The sequence below is a fragment of the Cervus canadensis genome, chromosome 1 (assembly GCF_019320065.1).
Source record: "Cervus canadensis isolate Bull #8, Minnesota chromosome 1, ASM1932006v1, whole genome shotgun sequence".
In the NCBI taxonomy this organism is placed as follows: domain Eukaryota; kingdom Metazoa; phylum Chordata; class Mammalia; order Artiodactyla; family Cervidae; genus Cervus; species Cervus canadensis.
Genome location: NC_057386.1, coordinates 123,134,332 through 123,150,968, shown reverse-complemented (window position 1 = coordinate 123,150,968; position 16,637 = coordinate 123,134,332). Strand labels below are relative to the sequence as shown.

Sequence of the window (16,637 nt, the reverse complement as noted above, 5' to 3'; positions counted from 1 at the left end):
GGGAAAGAAGAGACAAGCAGATGGCATCACACACAGGGGTTCCTAGCTTGAAGAGCATCTGGCTCTTTGCTGCTCATCTATTCACATCCTATTTGGTCTTCACAAAAAGTTGGCTAAAGCAGGTTTACCTGAGGTACATGGGCCATATGGGGTGGATTGGTGTAAGCCGGCTGAACATGAGAAGGATGAATGGTAAAGACGGTCTGCTGTGCTGCTGGGAAACTATTCTGTGGAGACTGTGTATTGGAGGCAGGTGTCATGGAAGGTGGGGTTGGCGCAAGCCCCGCGTGGTAAATGGCAGACTGCTGCTGTGGACTGGCCAGATGGAGAGCCTGGGCGGCCTGGTGCTGATGGTGCTGCAAAGTGACAGCAAAGAGTACAGATTAAGAAACATTCCTTTCTGGGATACAAGCCTGACTGTCAGACTGCAAGCCCTCAACCAAGCAGTGGGAACTAAGAGTACTGCTCCAGGGAACTGGAGCAAAGAGCTCCAGATGCCAAAGAGCTCCTTAAGTGCCTTCTTAAAAAGGAACGATTAAAGAAACTAATAGGAAAACAAACAAAATCATATCACATAAACATTAGAAATGGGAGTTTTTAAAAGTTCCAAGCAAATTCCTTACGTTAGATTTTTCTGTATTGGTAAACTTTTCAGAACTTACCCAATCACCTTATTCTCAATATGTACCTTAAGGTGATTAAACCTGGGGGCACAGCCTGCAGAGCTGTACATTGGCTCCTAGGTGAGGCAGGGCTGACATGTGTTTTGATCACGTGGTACCTAGCATCTTGCATGGCACTGGAAAAAACACTCAGTAAACAGAACGATGCAGCAGTTCTGGTGAAGGCCTCCGAGTGTCTTACCTGAACAGGACTGGGTGCAGGATGGCTCCCGCCATGTTGGCTTTGCTGCTGTCCGGTGGGCGTAGCTGAAGGCTGAGGATGTGGAGTATGTGGGTGCAGGGTAGCATTAGGGTGCGCATACTGCTGAGCAAGGGAGCCAGTGGAAACTAAAGTGAAATAAAAAGGAGTGTGTATAATTGACGTATGTGGTGGTCTTCATTGCTCTTCTATGCCTCATCAACTTTCAGCTCATCAACAGCTTTCTTGATGCTCAGTGCCTAACCCATCTCTATATTTGACTCCATTTAATCCATCCACTTCTTGAAAAAAAAAAGTCAAGTTACTGCTTACCAATCAGACTAGCATTTTATTCACATAACATACATACTGTATCAAAATCTAATCAGTTTAAATTTACTTTTAAAACAGTCACTAGGTTTTCCTGAAAAAGCAACTTAAAAACACAGACAAATAATTCACACACACACACAGAAGCTCAAGGCCATCATCTGGCTAACCTCACCATGCTACTGCCCTGGAGCTGGCGCACTGTCCTGTCCTGTGGGCACAGATGGTATCGAGGCTGCAGTAAGGGGCTGGATAAGGTGTGTGGCAAGGTCAGGGCTCTATCTTCAGGGCCAAACGACCACAATCTCTCTCAGCTGATTACAGAAGCCACTTTGCTGCTCAGTTTGTCCCCTGGGCCTCCCCGCTCAAGATCTCTCACCTTTGTTTTATAGTTTAGGATTACCTAAACTATGTATTTAGGAAAATCAAACTCCCTTCAAAGCATCACAGCCTTTAGAAAAAATTTTACTAGCTAGTTAACTCCAAAGGAAATATGACGGGCTAGTTTAAGTAAAAATGTGTTCATTAAAGGTAAGAATGCAAAGCCAATTCTTTACAACTGTCAGCACTGACCATACGTTGGCACAAAACAGGGAGATCAGATATTTGTTCATGTCATCCCAATACAGCAATCTGAGAATCAAAAGCACAAGATGGGTTCACTGCTTCCAGTGACTACTAATATAGCACACTGATACAAATCTAACCATGATGTGGCTATGAGTTGAGGACAGTGTTCTCAAGACATACTTCTTAAAGTCAATGTGTGACTTCCAGCCTTCTGTCAAATCAATCCTGAAATCCCCAAGAAGCTATGCCCATACAAAGAAACAATTTCAAAATACTTCCTCATGTTCTTCATATGATGTTATACACAGGGGACTGTTAGAGAGAAGCAAGCACCTTTGGGATCAGGCACCTTGACTCCAGTAGTCTAATAGGCCAGCTGCTGAGAGTCACCAGCAGAGATGGCTCTGGGTGAATCCCATGTAAATGTTATGCAGGTTAGGTACATGAAATAATTCTATAATACTTGACATTGTAGGGCCAGGGGCTACCAACATTCCAACCCGACTGGTCACCTTCTCAACTGCATAGGTACCCTTTAAAGAGAGAAGGAGAGGCAAAGAGCCAGCGCTAGGATCACCTGTGCATCCACGGCTAACACCTAGTGGGCGTATATACTAAGTTAACATCTAGATTAGATTCAACAAAGCACTTCTGTTTATACACTGGGAAAATCCCCTAACTAATAACAGTTAACATACATTGGAACAAGGAAAACTGGCAACATATTCTCTGGGTGTTTTTTTAACAAGTCAGTGACTGTTACCTGGGAGGTGGAAAAAATAATGTACTAACAGCTTTCTTGAGTTTCACAGTCCCATGAATCTATGAAAGTAGTGTCTTTTTTCCTACTTCACTGGATTATTAAAAGGACATTCATCATCATTTAAATTAACTTGCAGATCCCCACAAATTGTCTAGGCACTAAAGTCTAAAAGACCTGACATAAATTTTGAACCTCTGCTCTTGTGTATCTTAAACTAGAAAGCAATTCCTGAAACCAAATTCTTAAAGTTTCATAGAGGTAGACTATAGAATCTCATAGAGTTTCTACTTATTTAACCATATTTGTTCAAGAAATTTTTGTACTGAAAATTTAACTTTCCTAATTACCCTGTAAGCAAAATAATAAGAAAATAAAAAGTAACAACAATCAACTCTAGCTGGGTGCTATCTGATTTTCACACATTAAAAAAAAAAAGGCCATTACAAAGAATAATTATGCTCATGAAGTCTCATAATTAACTAATTATCCACCAATTAGAAAAATGTTAAAATCTTGAAATTACTTTCAGAAAAATAAAGATAGAAGTATTTTTTACCATGCATTTATTTGAAAGGCACCTCTGGATTTATTTGCCAATACTGAAAGGCTGTCTGTATCTCATTTACATTCATAGCACAAATACTTCAAGTAGTCCGAGCTGAATGCCTCTACATAGGATTTTGCTTAAAAAAATCCATCTTCTCCCTATCTAAACACCAATAAACTACAGTGCATTATAAGAAAAATTAAGCAGATTTAAACAGACATCATAGGCTGGAAATAAAATGTAAGCGTGTCTGATTAGAAACATCTTCCTCTGTTTATCGTCTTTCTGAAAAGATGCTTGCAAAGCAAGTACCTTATCCAGGAATTCTTTCCCCCTTCAAATACAAAAATTGAGTAGCTAACTGGGGAAAATGTGGAACCTATACTTTAATAGTAATAACAAAATTATACTTTGGTTCCTTGAAAGCTCACTTAAGAAAGTGATAAACACAGCTAGGGTAGGAGGGAAATTTTTAAAAGAGGAGGAGGGGTTGGGGGGGCGGTGGGGAGAGAGAGAGAGAAAGAAAGGAACCAAGTTAGAGTAAATGAGGAAGATAAGACAATTAGGGAAAGGGAAAAGTGGAGAGTGAAAGGCAGAAAATTCTGGGCTTTCTTAAGCTAAATCTATCATTTAACTGCTATTATTATACATACTCATTATCTAAAGATTCCAGAGAGGTTAAAAATAAAGTGATTTTTCTTAAAAATTCTGATTTAGCTCTCCACCAGATAACCCCAGTCCAAAGAGTTTTCTAAGCCATAACTGATCCTATTGAAGTCAACTGAGTCGACAGAGCTGTGCATTTAATTTCTAACTAGGTTTTCTCATTTTTGGCTTTGGATGCACAAGTCATGAGAGATCACCAGCACGGCAAAACTTCAAAAATGAAACAAAATCTTTAAATTTTGATGGTAAACTCAGAAGCAAAGAGAAGTTGAAAACTTTTTAAAAGGGGAATAAAAGGCAACTAGCTAAAAAAAACAGGGCAAAAAGCTTATTTAGAAGGAGGTGGGGTATAAAGCAGCAAATTAAATTACAAACTGCAGCCCCGCTATTAGTTTCTTTTAAAAAATACTGATATTCTCTTTTAGGGAAACTTGTGCTAAGGCAGTTAATGCTTAGGTGTGATGATTAAGCTTTTAGCTACTTACCAGGAAACTGACTCCAAATCTACTAACAGAGACAGTAAGATGGTGAGGATAACTACATTTGAGACCTCAAACAGTACATTAATAGAATTACTGACACTGTCTTTTATATATTATACCACATACAGAATTCCCTTTCAATAGTTATATACACAGCAAGACTCCTTTTTAAAGAGCATCTATATTAAAGGATTAAATTTGTTAACATTTCCTAGCACCAAATAAATAATATGTACGCACTTATTTTTGGATACCAAGGCACAATTAATGTCAAAATGTTTTCCCAATGCTTTTTAAAGTTTGCCACCTAGTATATTCAGACATTCACTTATTCCAAAATAATTTAAAATTTAGTCTCTATGATAACATTTTAATCCTTAATAGTCTTGAGAAAACAGTATTTCACATAAAGTGACCACATACTACACTATCATCCGTTTCTAAAGGGTTTCTGCAAGAAGGTGACTTCCCCGTTCAAATACCAAAAGTCCATAAATAAGCCTTAAGATTTCCCTACAAATAGAGAAAACAAACCTTACAAGTTCATTTCCAAAAGAAATCCCTGCTCAGACTTTCTCCATTTAAGAGGAATCATCTACCTTTCCACTGCTGAGAGGGGCTGATGTTACCCAAGGTAATCTCTGGTGGCTGTAGGTCATGTTTTCCTGCTTAAGCTCAAGACATCCATGAGGTGTCTGCTACCTGAATATTTTAAACCTGTAGTCATGCAAAGATTGAAAATACAGAAACGCTTCTCCCCAAGTATTTCAACCCTCTTCAATTAAAAATCCTTGTAAGAATAAATTTTTTCTTACCAGGATATATTTAAAAAAATGGTATGTTTTACACTTGTGGCTTGTTTTGCTTTGCTATGAAAAAAGGCTGTTCAGGAAAATTTCTTCTGAACAAGGAATGTATTAGGCATTCCAAAACAGTCACGTATTTGCTTGGTATGCAAAAATTAATTTCTGAAACAACTCAATTTTTAAATTAACTCCAGCTTTCTTAAGCTGGGTTATACTTCCTTTTTAAAAACTCTCAATTATTTTCAGATATATGTATTTTTAATGATTTTGTCTGGCACAAGGAAAAGATTGCTCAACAAGTCTACTCCCTTAACATGTATTCTTTAAAAAGTGTTTTACTGTTCAAATTAAAATTAGTATAAAAAACCCAACTCACTGGCAAAGTAGAAAGAAGGGCTTGTCTCCTTGTTGTATGGTAATTTGGGACATGCTGAATTTGGGAAATAGAAAGGTTAATTAGCCTTTTAAGGTGTGCATTTTCCTAATTTTCTGGAAAGGTTGACATATTTAGTAATTTTTTTTGTATTCATGCATAATTCATTTTTCTTATTTTATAAGAGATGACAAGCACTTTAAACATTACTACAAAATTAAATAAGAGAGGACTGAAGCGAAAGACACTTTTCTTCTGTATTGGGCTGTCAAGTTCCACATGCTCATTTGCTTATATGAAAGGAATAAAGTCATTATCTAATAAAAAGACCAACATTGCATTCCATTGAACAACTCTAATATAAAAAATATACCAATATAAAACAATATTTACCAAGTTTCATTCAAAAGACTAGTTCAATTTTGCAAATCATTACTAATGGAATTGTGACCTCATATCTTGTTCTATAAGGTGTTTACTAGGCATCTGGTAATGGATCCAAAAACTGAGAAACATAGTAATATTAATATTAAACAAGAATATTATATAATTTCCTATTAAACTGTCTACATAAAGGGGTGTATGTGGGTGCATTAAGTACACTTGGAAGGATATGCACCAAAATGTTAACAGGAGGTTGTAAGGGAGAAGATTAATAGGTGCACTTTACATCTTTTTGCCTACTGTACTTTAGAATTTATCTGCATTAAACTACCAAAAACAAACCCAAAGAAAAAGATTTTGGATTTAACTCTTCCTGATGGCTTTAGTTAGTAGAGAAAGTTTCATTATTACTATTTCTAAAAGGGAAAACAAAACAAGATGAATGAAACAAAATCAGATGAATTTTAAGACTAGATGTTAAGGAAACAAAAAGTAACTTATTTGGAGGAAGAAGGCAGATGCAATGATGACAGTGAAATTAAGGTCAAAGAGATGAAGTTTGTGATCAAAGTCTCTCCTAAGATAGCTAGAAAGAATACAAGGTCAAAAAACTTAGAATACGTTTCTCCGAGTACCTTAAATAAATGTTCAAGGATTTGTTAGTATACTTATAGTAAATATACCAAAAAATTTTAAGACAACAACCAGCCTTTCATTTTACAGTCATTTCTATTCTCAAAGGCTTTTGCTATGATCATGATGATTAATAAATGACAAAAAGGCAACATAACAACTGTCATCAACACCTAGGTGCATATTTTTTGTTTGCATTAAAAAAAAAAATCTAGATAGGACATAGCTTAAAAAATAATGCATACTAAAAATATCTAGTTCCTTTCAGAATATAAAATATAAACTGTTTAAGAGACATAAGATTAGCATTTCTATGTAAATTTTATCTTACAGTTTAAAATAATGTACTTAAAAATTTGTATTCTTTACAGACAAAACAAAATGTACAAAAATTTGTAAAAGTTTACAGTCTGTCTTAAAAAGCTATAAGATCTAAAATAAATCACTGAAGAATTAATAAACTTGCTACAGCAGATTAAATTATGGTTTATTGCAGTAAAGAACAAAACAATTCATTTCCTGGTGTCCTCTTCAGTGTATGAAGTGTCCAAAGGGGAATCAAAAATAATGATAACCAAAATAATCTATGTACAGCTTTGCCCCTAGCCTACCCTCATCAACAGACATCAATAAAACTCAATCTGTGTAAATCGTAGGACAGTAGTTCAGATATGGTTGAGCCAACTTTCTCCCGGCATCAAAGAAGTAGCTTTGATGACTAGTTCATTCTAAGTCTCACTGGATATTAGGTCTAGTATTTTGTTTCTTTGCGGTATTTTTCTGTTTACCCACACTTGAATGGACTTCAGGGTCTGAGACCAACTGTTTTTCAAATGGAAATATTTTGGAAAGTAGTTATAAAACCATTAGTGCCTCAAATACAGTAGTTACTGTACTGTACTGGCTGTTTCAACCAATGAATTCAAAAGACAAAGCCAGATGCTGGCAGTGAGTGAATACACTGAGGAGAAAGATTCTGCTCAACAGTATTACTACAATATTCCAAAAGGCATGGGCACACAAATAGCTATTCTCTAAAAGCAATGGACATTTTAGCTCAAAAGTTTCAGATCTTATTCCAAAGGGAGTATGCCAGAAAACGGGAAGAAAGAAATGGTTTTTCCACTTGTTATATCATGATGTATTCAGGAATGTATGTATAAACAATCATTATGAACTTTTCACCTAAGACTTTAGCAAACTGGAAAACTGTTGAAATATACACAAATTGTGTAAAAGTGTGATAAATCAGTGATGCCTTTTCACACATAATTAGTCCTGGTTAAGACAACCCAATGACAGGAGATCATAACCAAAATCATAAACCAAATTAGTTCTGTCAACCTTTCAATTAAATTATGGAAGGGTTTCTTGAAAGGTTTTCAAAATGTTGCAAGCACAACATTTAAATTTAAAGAATATAATCAACAATAAAAGATTTTAAGTGTGGAAAAGATCTGACAAGTATTTTATATTAAAAAAAAAAGTCACATAAAATTTTAATGACTAGTGAACCTGTGGGAAAGGAGCATGCCTCCAAAAAGAAAATATTAGAAGTGAGTTTCTGGGTGACAAGAATGGTTGTTGCTGCCTGAGTCTTATTCCTATTAATCTACAAAATGTTATAAACTGTAATCTAACATTAAAAAAAACTGAAAGTCTTTACATTCTTAGTCATTCAAAAAGTTTAAAGAGGTTTTAAAAAGGAAAGGTCCATGAAGCTGCACATAATATTAATTTCATTCTAGGGGTTGTTCTCTTTTCAACTGTACAAATAAACTTAAAATTTCTCTTTTCCCATGCCAAAAAAACCTGAAATGCCAATGGGAAAAGTTAAATGACAGTAAAGGAGTTCTCAGAAAAGTTCAAAACAAAATTTAGATCTCAATAAAACTGGTACTATTAATAATTAAAGGTGTATTTTGAAAAATATGAAACGACTCCATTAATTCTATTCTACAAAATATAAGGTGGGCATTTTATTTTCAATTCTCAACACTGAAAATGGTATTATTTTAGTACTTTAGACAGCTGTGAAGTTGACTTGTACAAAGTTCTCTGGCCACAAAAATAAGAGGGCAATTTTAGCTTAGTAGTCTTATATATATTGTTTAATTTTATATAGAATACTTTTATCATTGCATGCTGATTACACTTACAGTATGACTGTCTAAAGCAGATCTAGTATTACACAATTTCGACCACTTAAAATACAGCATAATGAAGAAACACAGTAGTATTATAACAAATAGCAATCAAAAATATGCAATGTCAGTGGCCCCCAGAGTAAAGAGTGAGGGAGAATGCTTTCTTGCTAGAGAGTGCTTTCATTACAGAAAACCTTCCTGCATACCTTAGGAAGAGTATACCAAATAATGTTACTGATGAGGAAGAGAAGGAAGATAACTTTCTCTACAAAAGTTGCTTTCTGTTATACACATTATTACATTTTTAGTTAAAGAGAGAAATTTCAAGAACAGAAGTAGAAATGATTTGCCAAGACTTACAGACTAGGTCAGAAAGAAACAGATACTTCTTTTTTTTTTTAAGATTCTTGACCCTCAATGTCATAAAAGGCAGAGCTATTCTTAAACAGAAATTTAAAACACATTAAGACACACATTGAAAAAAAAACAAAAAGTGCTTCCTACCATACATCGCATGTGTCTGCTCATGAGCCCCGTACTGAGTTGCTGAAGAGGACACTAAACCAGGCTGGGCATGTGTTGGTGGTGCCATCATTCTAGCATTACCCTGTATTACAGGACTATAGACATGAGGATGCTGTGTTCAAACAAAAAATTAAGAAAAAACATTGACGTTATCAGATATAATCAAGTAGATTTTAGTTATGTCTTAACATCATGGTTTGCAGGTTTCCAAAACTTCTAAATACAGAATTTAGAAAATTCTAAATCAGTTTTTTTGGGGGCTGTTTTCTTTGAAACACCTATACTGATCAGCACCTTTCTGTTAAAAGGGGCCCCCAAATCCTTAGCTGTCTACCTCCACCATATCACATAACACAAAATATAAGGAAAACCCCTTTATCACACTGAAACTTAAATGGAACAACAGTTAAGAGTTATTAGGTCATATCAGGCTTACCTGAGACTGATAATGTGGCACATGCTGAACAAGAGGCTGATTTGGAAACTGCTGAGGACTGTAGGCGACGTACTGTGTGGAATAAGCTGGTGGGGTGGCCACAATTGGTGGGCCTGCTGCTGAGGCTGGGTGCATCATGGTACTCTGATGGTGTTGGTCTTGCCGTTGTTGGGGCATATTTGGTACTGCAGGAAAATGACGTAATATTAGAAGATAGCATCTCCTTAGCATAAAATACATGAACTGGTCCATAAGGCTCTGCATGATTTGACACTTCTGCCTGCCTCTCAAATGCCATGCTATTCCGCACCCACCCCTCTTCAGTCACTATGGGCTGTTTTCCTATCATCTATGCTATTCCTTAGCCTCAAACCCCAATTCTCTACTGCAAGGTTGGAAAATTTTTACTTGTCCTCAAAGGGTCAGCTTGAAAGCCACATTCTCAGAGAGACACTCTGCGATGACCTACAGAGTTGATCAAGTCCCTGTAATTACAAGACTCTTACAGTACTATGAAACATTTCCCTTATTATTTCTCAGATCATCCCTCTTTGATACACTAAATTATGCCATGGCTAGAGAAGGGCATTGGATTTTACTCAAAGAAAAACAAAAATACAACAAAAAAAGTGAAAAGAGACCCAACACTAATCTTAACTCCCATCTTTATTTATTTTTAACTCCATCTTTAACCACTCAATTCTTGCTCATTCTCAAACATAGTTATCACATGCTATCATGTTGCAGGTTTCTAAATAAGAGTTCTTGCCTATAATCTGCCCCATTAAAGCTCTCATTAACAGTTTAGGTCAACTGCCATCTCTGTAATGTCTTTCCCAGTTCCCCACAAAAGAGCTAGTTGCATGCTCTGTGTACCTTTTTCTCACATGTTTATTACAGCACTGACTGTTGCCTGTGATGGGTTTATGGTGCTATGTTAACTAAACCACTCAAGGGAAAAAGCTGTAAACCACTGATTCCACAGGACACAAAGAATGTGTAACTTCATATGTTCACAAAATCATCAGAACTAATTGCTATGGTAGAGATAAATTTTTTTAAAAACGTCTTGAAATTTTTGCTAAACATTTGACTATTGCTCATATGTAGGAAAGTTGGTTATATATTTTTATTATCTAGTTAGAAAAGCAAGCTTTAAAACAGAGGAAACTAGTAAGAATATTTTTCTGAATTCAATCTTGAGATTCCCTCATATTGAAAAAGCATATCCTTTAAGAAAGAAAAACCATCCCAAACTCAAATATCACTTTTATCAAAGTCTGTTTCTTTTTATATTTATAATCCTTTTTTCCCCCCCAAAAGCTAGTCAATTTTATGGATTTCTAAAAGAAAAATTCTAGCTATAAAAACAATGAATACAATCTTAAATCTATACGGAGACAGACCTGGTTTTATGGTCGTGTCCCACTCCCTCCAGTTTGAATCTACCTTAATCTTAAACCACAGTTTAGATCGGCCATACTTTAGCCATTTCCTTTTGTCAATGGTTTTCAACCGGGAACAATTTTGCCTTTCAAGGGGAATTTGGCAATGTCTGGAGACATTTTTGGTTGTCACAGTTAAGGAAGGAGAGGACGCTACTAGTATCTAATGGGTAGAGGCCAGGGACGCTAATCATGTCCTTTAATACTCAGATCCCACCCTATTTAACCACCCTCCCCCCGCCCCCAAGAATATCTGTCCCCAAATGTTCCTGACTTCAGCATATTTTCAAACAAAACCCAATTTTTCTTACAGGATGCAAAAACGAGAACTGCATCATGCACCAAGAAGACAAAAGAGGTAGTTTTGTGCAAAAAGGCATTACTATCATGAAGGAAAGATATGCCACATATGATCTATGGTTGTATTTCAGAAGCAACTCCTTAATTTTCCCTGTTATTTGACCGAGTAAAGTAGCAGGATATAAAATTAACATAAAGACAGCCAATAGCCTTCATATATCACACTTCATAAATTTACTTCATGAGTAACTACTTAGAATATACAATGGAAAGATGAACCCAGTTTACATTAACAATTAAAAAAGAAACTACCCAAGGCAAAAACTGAAAAAACACTACTGAAGACAGAGACACAGATTTAAACAAGCAGAAAGGCATAATTTGTTTGTGGAGAGGAAGACAAGATAAAGATAACAATCTTCTCCTAAGTTAATGTCTAAAGTATATATTTATAAATTTAATGTGGTTCTAATGAAAATGCCAACTGGCAAACTTAATGTTAACATCCAGGAGTTCATACTAACACAACAGCAACAGACCCTCATCAGTCACAGAGATAATAGGAAACCAACTCATTATTTTGAAAATTGCTTTGAAATGATGGGCAGTTTAGTAACCTTTCTTTTACAAGCTGTACCTCACGGTAACCAAGTAGCTTAACAAGGTGAAAGTTTTTCTTTATAGAAATAGTCCAGTTAACAACGGAGGAAGAGATGATAGAATGAGAATGTCATCATTTTGCAATCCTTAGTGAAATAACGAATCTAGCACTAGACAGTCACTGCCAGTGCTGCTAAAACAAGAGAAGAGCTGGTATGGAATGTTATCCTGGATATATAAGGCAGCCAAGTTACTCCTACTATCAAAGGAAAAAAAAAAAAGGAGATCAGACATTGACTTCTAATAAAACTATACACACCATCTATGAAACATTCCATGTTAAGTTTAAAAAAAATACAACCTAAACTTAACAAGTCTTTCTTATTTATATACTATCAGAGACCTACAGGGGACAGAGGATCACTTTAACCAATACCACAGGGATCCAATCCATGAAGTTCAGATGGTAGGAAAGAATGCAGGCCAAACAAATTGGATTTAAATAGATGTAAAGGGGAAAACCTAAGGGGGAAACTATAAACAAAAAGAGTTAATATTAAGAGAGAGAGAGAGAGCAATCAAATGAAAAGTGTGGATTCTGGATTGTGGCTAAACAAGCCAACTATTAAGAAAAAATTTTAAGGCAGTAAGAAAAACTTGTGCTTAGATATTTGATAGCAAGAAATACTTTATAATTTATTTTAGGTAATGGTACCTTAACTATGGTTTAAAAAAAGAAATAGTCCACAGCTCTTAAAGATACATACAAAAATATTGATTAGTGAAATGACAATGGTACCAGGGTAACAGCATAAGTGTATAAATGAACAAAACTTGTCTAAATTTTCGTAATAAAAATTTACAACATAAAATAACTTTAAAACTGACTTAAACATGAAAAACAAATGCAACTTGTAAACCTCACTTGAATCCTAACTGGAATAAATTAATCGTAAAAAATACATATTTTAACAATAGCCACAGAAATTTGAGGATATTAGGGAACTCCTGGCTAACTCTTTCTGGTGTAATAATGGCATTGTAGTTTTTTGAGTTTTTTTTGCATTAGAAAAGGACTTTAATATGGAAGTGAGACAACAGCAGGCAGACATGCAGAGGATGACAAGTTTCTGGGCTTTAAAATCTGGGAAACTTTTGGAGAACTGTAGTGTTTTATATTTGTTTTTACAAGACTCTTTAGGAATTATAAAATACTTACAAATAAAACAGTGTATCTAGGATACACTTCAAAACAATCTGAGTTGTTGTAGATGAAACAAAACTGACCATGAGTTTCTGTTAAAGCTGAGTGATGAGTACTTTTACACTGATGTACTATTCGAACTGCTTATGTGTATATGTTTGAAATTCTCAATTAATAAAAAGGTTTTTTAAACGTCAACTGATTTTTAGTAGTCAACCTGAATATCAAGTTCATATGGAAAAATAACCAGGAAAGAAAAGTCAAAAACACTCGAGAGGAAAAAAAAAAAAAAAAATCAATGTTAGGAGTGGATGGATGGGAAAGTAGTCTATCTAAAGACATACAATTTAACAGAATGGAAGAGAAAATCCAGATATAGATTTAACTACACATGGATACTTAATATAGGATGAAAATGGCATTTCATAGCAGTCTGTTTTCTGATCTTAATGGAATGAAAAAATAAACAGAAATATCAATACATCCTAAATAACCAAATATTTGGAGATTACAAACACATTACTAAGATTTAAAGCCCTCTGGTTAAAGAAATCATAAGACAGAAAATATTCTGAATGAAATATGAAAATACAACACATCAAGTTTTAGGGATGCAGCTAATGCAATGCAGGGGACGCAGGTTTGATCCCCAGTCAGGGAACGAAGATCCCATGTCGTGAAGCAACTAAGCCCATACACAACCACCACTGAGCCGGTACACCCCGACTGAGAGTCTACAATGAAAGACCCCGCATGGGTAAATGAAGATCCCACTCGCTGCAACTAAGATCTGAGGTAGTCAAATAAATAAAATTAAAAAAAAAAAAAAAACCAGTAATCATCAAAGAAATGCACATTAAAATCACAATGAGGTAACAGACCCATTAGACAGGCTAAAATTTTTAAAAAAGACAACACCAAAGTTGGCAAGGATGTAGAGTAACCATAATGTTCAGACATGGCTGATCAGCTGAAATGTAAAATGACACAACCACTTTGGAAAACAATTTATCAGTTTCTTATTAATTTAAAATTGCACTTACCACACAACAACTCTAATCCTAGATGTTTAACCCAGAGAAATGAAAGCAAATGTTCATACAAACACTAGTTGACAAATGCTCTTAAAAGCTTTATGAGAACCAAAGACTGAAAATAATCCCAATACCCATGAACTGGTGATGGGTAAACCAACCATGGTATAATCATAAAAATGGAATGCTATTCAACAATAAAAAGGAACAAAATGATGCAAATGATAATATGAAATATTCTCAAATCAGCTAGACACACAAAAATACAACACACGATTCTACTTACTAAAAAATATCTAGAAAAGTCAAATCTAATATAGTAAGAGAAAGTAGATCAGTGGCTGCCTGGAGTGGGTGGTACTGGAGTAGTTTGCATCAAAAAGTACACTTAAAGACATTATATGTGAACTATAGTTAGGGAGCTATTTGGAATAAGATAAACTGGATTCATACCTTATACTGTATATAAGGCAATTTACAAATGAATCAGAATATCCCTGTTTGGAAATTAAGATCCCATATCCCTCAGCCAAAAAAAAGTGTTAAGGAGGGACTTCCCTGGTGGTGCAGTAGTTAAGAATTTGCCTTGCAATGCAGGAGACGTGGGTTCAATCCCTGGCCTGCAAACTAAGATCCCACAAGCTGCAGGGCAACAAAGAGGCTGCCCACTGCAACTAAGACCCAATACAGCCAAATAAATTTACAAATATATTTTTAAAAAAGGTCTAAGGAAAATCTTGATATAGTAATTTATAGTAATTACTAGGAAATATGATGTCTTCAAACAAAAAACCCCATGGGTGCAGTACAGTACATATAATGTGCTTCACTTTGCATACAAGGGAAGAAAGGTAAATGTCAACAAGGATGCCAAGACAATTTAATGAGGAAAAAACACTTTTCAAACAATGGTGCCAGGATAACTGGATATACACAGGCAAGAATGAATGTGGACTCTATCCTTATGCATGCATGCTTGCTCAGTTGCTTCAGCTGTGCCCAACTCTGTGTAACTCCATGGACTGTAGCCCTCCAGCCTCCTCTGTCCAAGGGATTTTCCAGGCAAGAAAACTGGAGCAGACTGCCATTTCCTTGTCCAGGGGATCTTTGCAACCCAGGGATTGAACCCACATCTCTTATGTCTACCTGCATTAGCAGGTGGATTCTTTACCACTAGTGCCATCTGGAAAATTACCTCAGAATGCATCACTAACCTAAATGTTAAGAGTTGAACTCTTAGAAGGAATCATAGTAAATCTCTGTGATCTCAAGTCAGGAAATCGTTTCTTAGTATGACACCAAAAGCAAAAGTGACAATCCAAAATACAAATAAATTGAAGTTCCATCACAATTAAAAACTTCTGTGCTGCAAAGCCCACCATCAAGTAAAAAAAAAACTAAAACCATAAAATGGAGAAAATATCTGTAAATTTTATATCTGACAGAAGATCTGTATATAGAATACATAAAGAACTCCTACAAGTCAGTGATTTAAGAGGCAAATAATTTAATTAAAACTAGGTCAAATATCTGAATAAACAATTCGCCAGAGAAAGTAGGCAAATGGTCAATGAAAAGATGCTCAACATCATCAGTCACTAGGGAAATACTAATCAAAATCATAATGAAGCACTATTTTGTAGCCACGAGGATTATAACAGACAATAACAAGAGTTGGGGAGGATGCAGAGAAATTGGGACTCTTGTATACTACTGGTAGGAATAAAAAGTGGTACAGTCACTTTGGAAAACAGTGTGGCAGTTTGAACACAGTAATTCCACTCCAAGAGAAATGAAAACGTAAGTCCACATAAAAACTATACAATGTTCAGCATCACTCATAATAATAAAAAAGTGGAACAATCCAAAGAATCATCAACTGATGAATGGGTAAGTGAAATGTTACCAGTATCTATACAATGGAGTATTAGCTCATCCATAAAAAGAAATGAAGTGTATATTGACAGATGTTCCAACATGGATGAACCTTGAAAACATGCTAAATTAAAGAAGCCAGTCACAAAAGACTCCATACAATATGATTTCATTCACATGAAATATCCAGAACAGGCAATCTACAGAGAAAAGTGTATTAGCATATCTAGGATATGAGTGCGTACATGCATGGCGTGGGAGGAAAATAGTTACTAAAGGATATGGGGTTTCTTTCTGTATTGATAAAAATGTTTTAAAATTGACTGGTGATGACTGGACAGCTTTGAGAATGTCTTAAAAACCACTAAACTGTATACCTCAAGGGGATGAATTTTATGGCACTCGAATTACAGTCGACCCTTGAAAAATACAAGTTTGAACTGTGTGGGTCCACTTACACAGATTTTTTTTTCCCATAGTAAATACTACAGCACTAAACCATCCACTGTTGGATGATCTGCAACTATGAACATGCAGGACTGACTATAAATTATATTAGGTTTCTGACTGCACAGAGGGTCAGTGCCCTCAATCCTCGAGTTGTTCAAAGGTCAAGTATATAAACAAAAGGTCAACAATCCAAATAGAGCCATTTA

The 16,637-nt window shown here is 35.5% G+C and overlaps 1 protein-coding gene across 7 annotated transcripts in view; it reads right to left on the bottom strand.

The window, feature by feature from the left end:
* The window catches only part of ATXN2 (ataxin 2), a 100,027-nt gene that overhangs the window by 3,723 nt on the left and 79,667 nt on the right, over positions 1-16,637 (bottom strand). For 4 of the 7 annotated variants that reach the window (XM_043440629.1, XM_043440579.1, XM_043440613.1 and 1 more), the window contains 5 exons: positions 9,524-9,708; positions 9,067-9,199; positions 5,402-5,455; positions 865-1,010; positions 129-356 (listed from right to left, as the gene is read on the bottom strand). In XM_043440629.1, coding sequence (XP_043296564.1) covers positions 129-356; positions 865-1,010; positions 5,402-5,455; positions 9,067-9,199; positions 9,524-9,708 — 746 coding nt within the window. The remainder of the gene's footprint in view (positions 1-128; positions 357-864; positions 1,011-5,401; positions 5,456-9,066; positions 9,200-9,523; positions 9,709-16,637) is intronic. The other 3 variants (XM_043440598.1, XM_043440621.1, XM_043440606.1) reach the window with 1 other exon arrangement.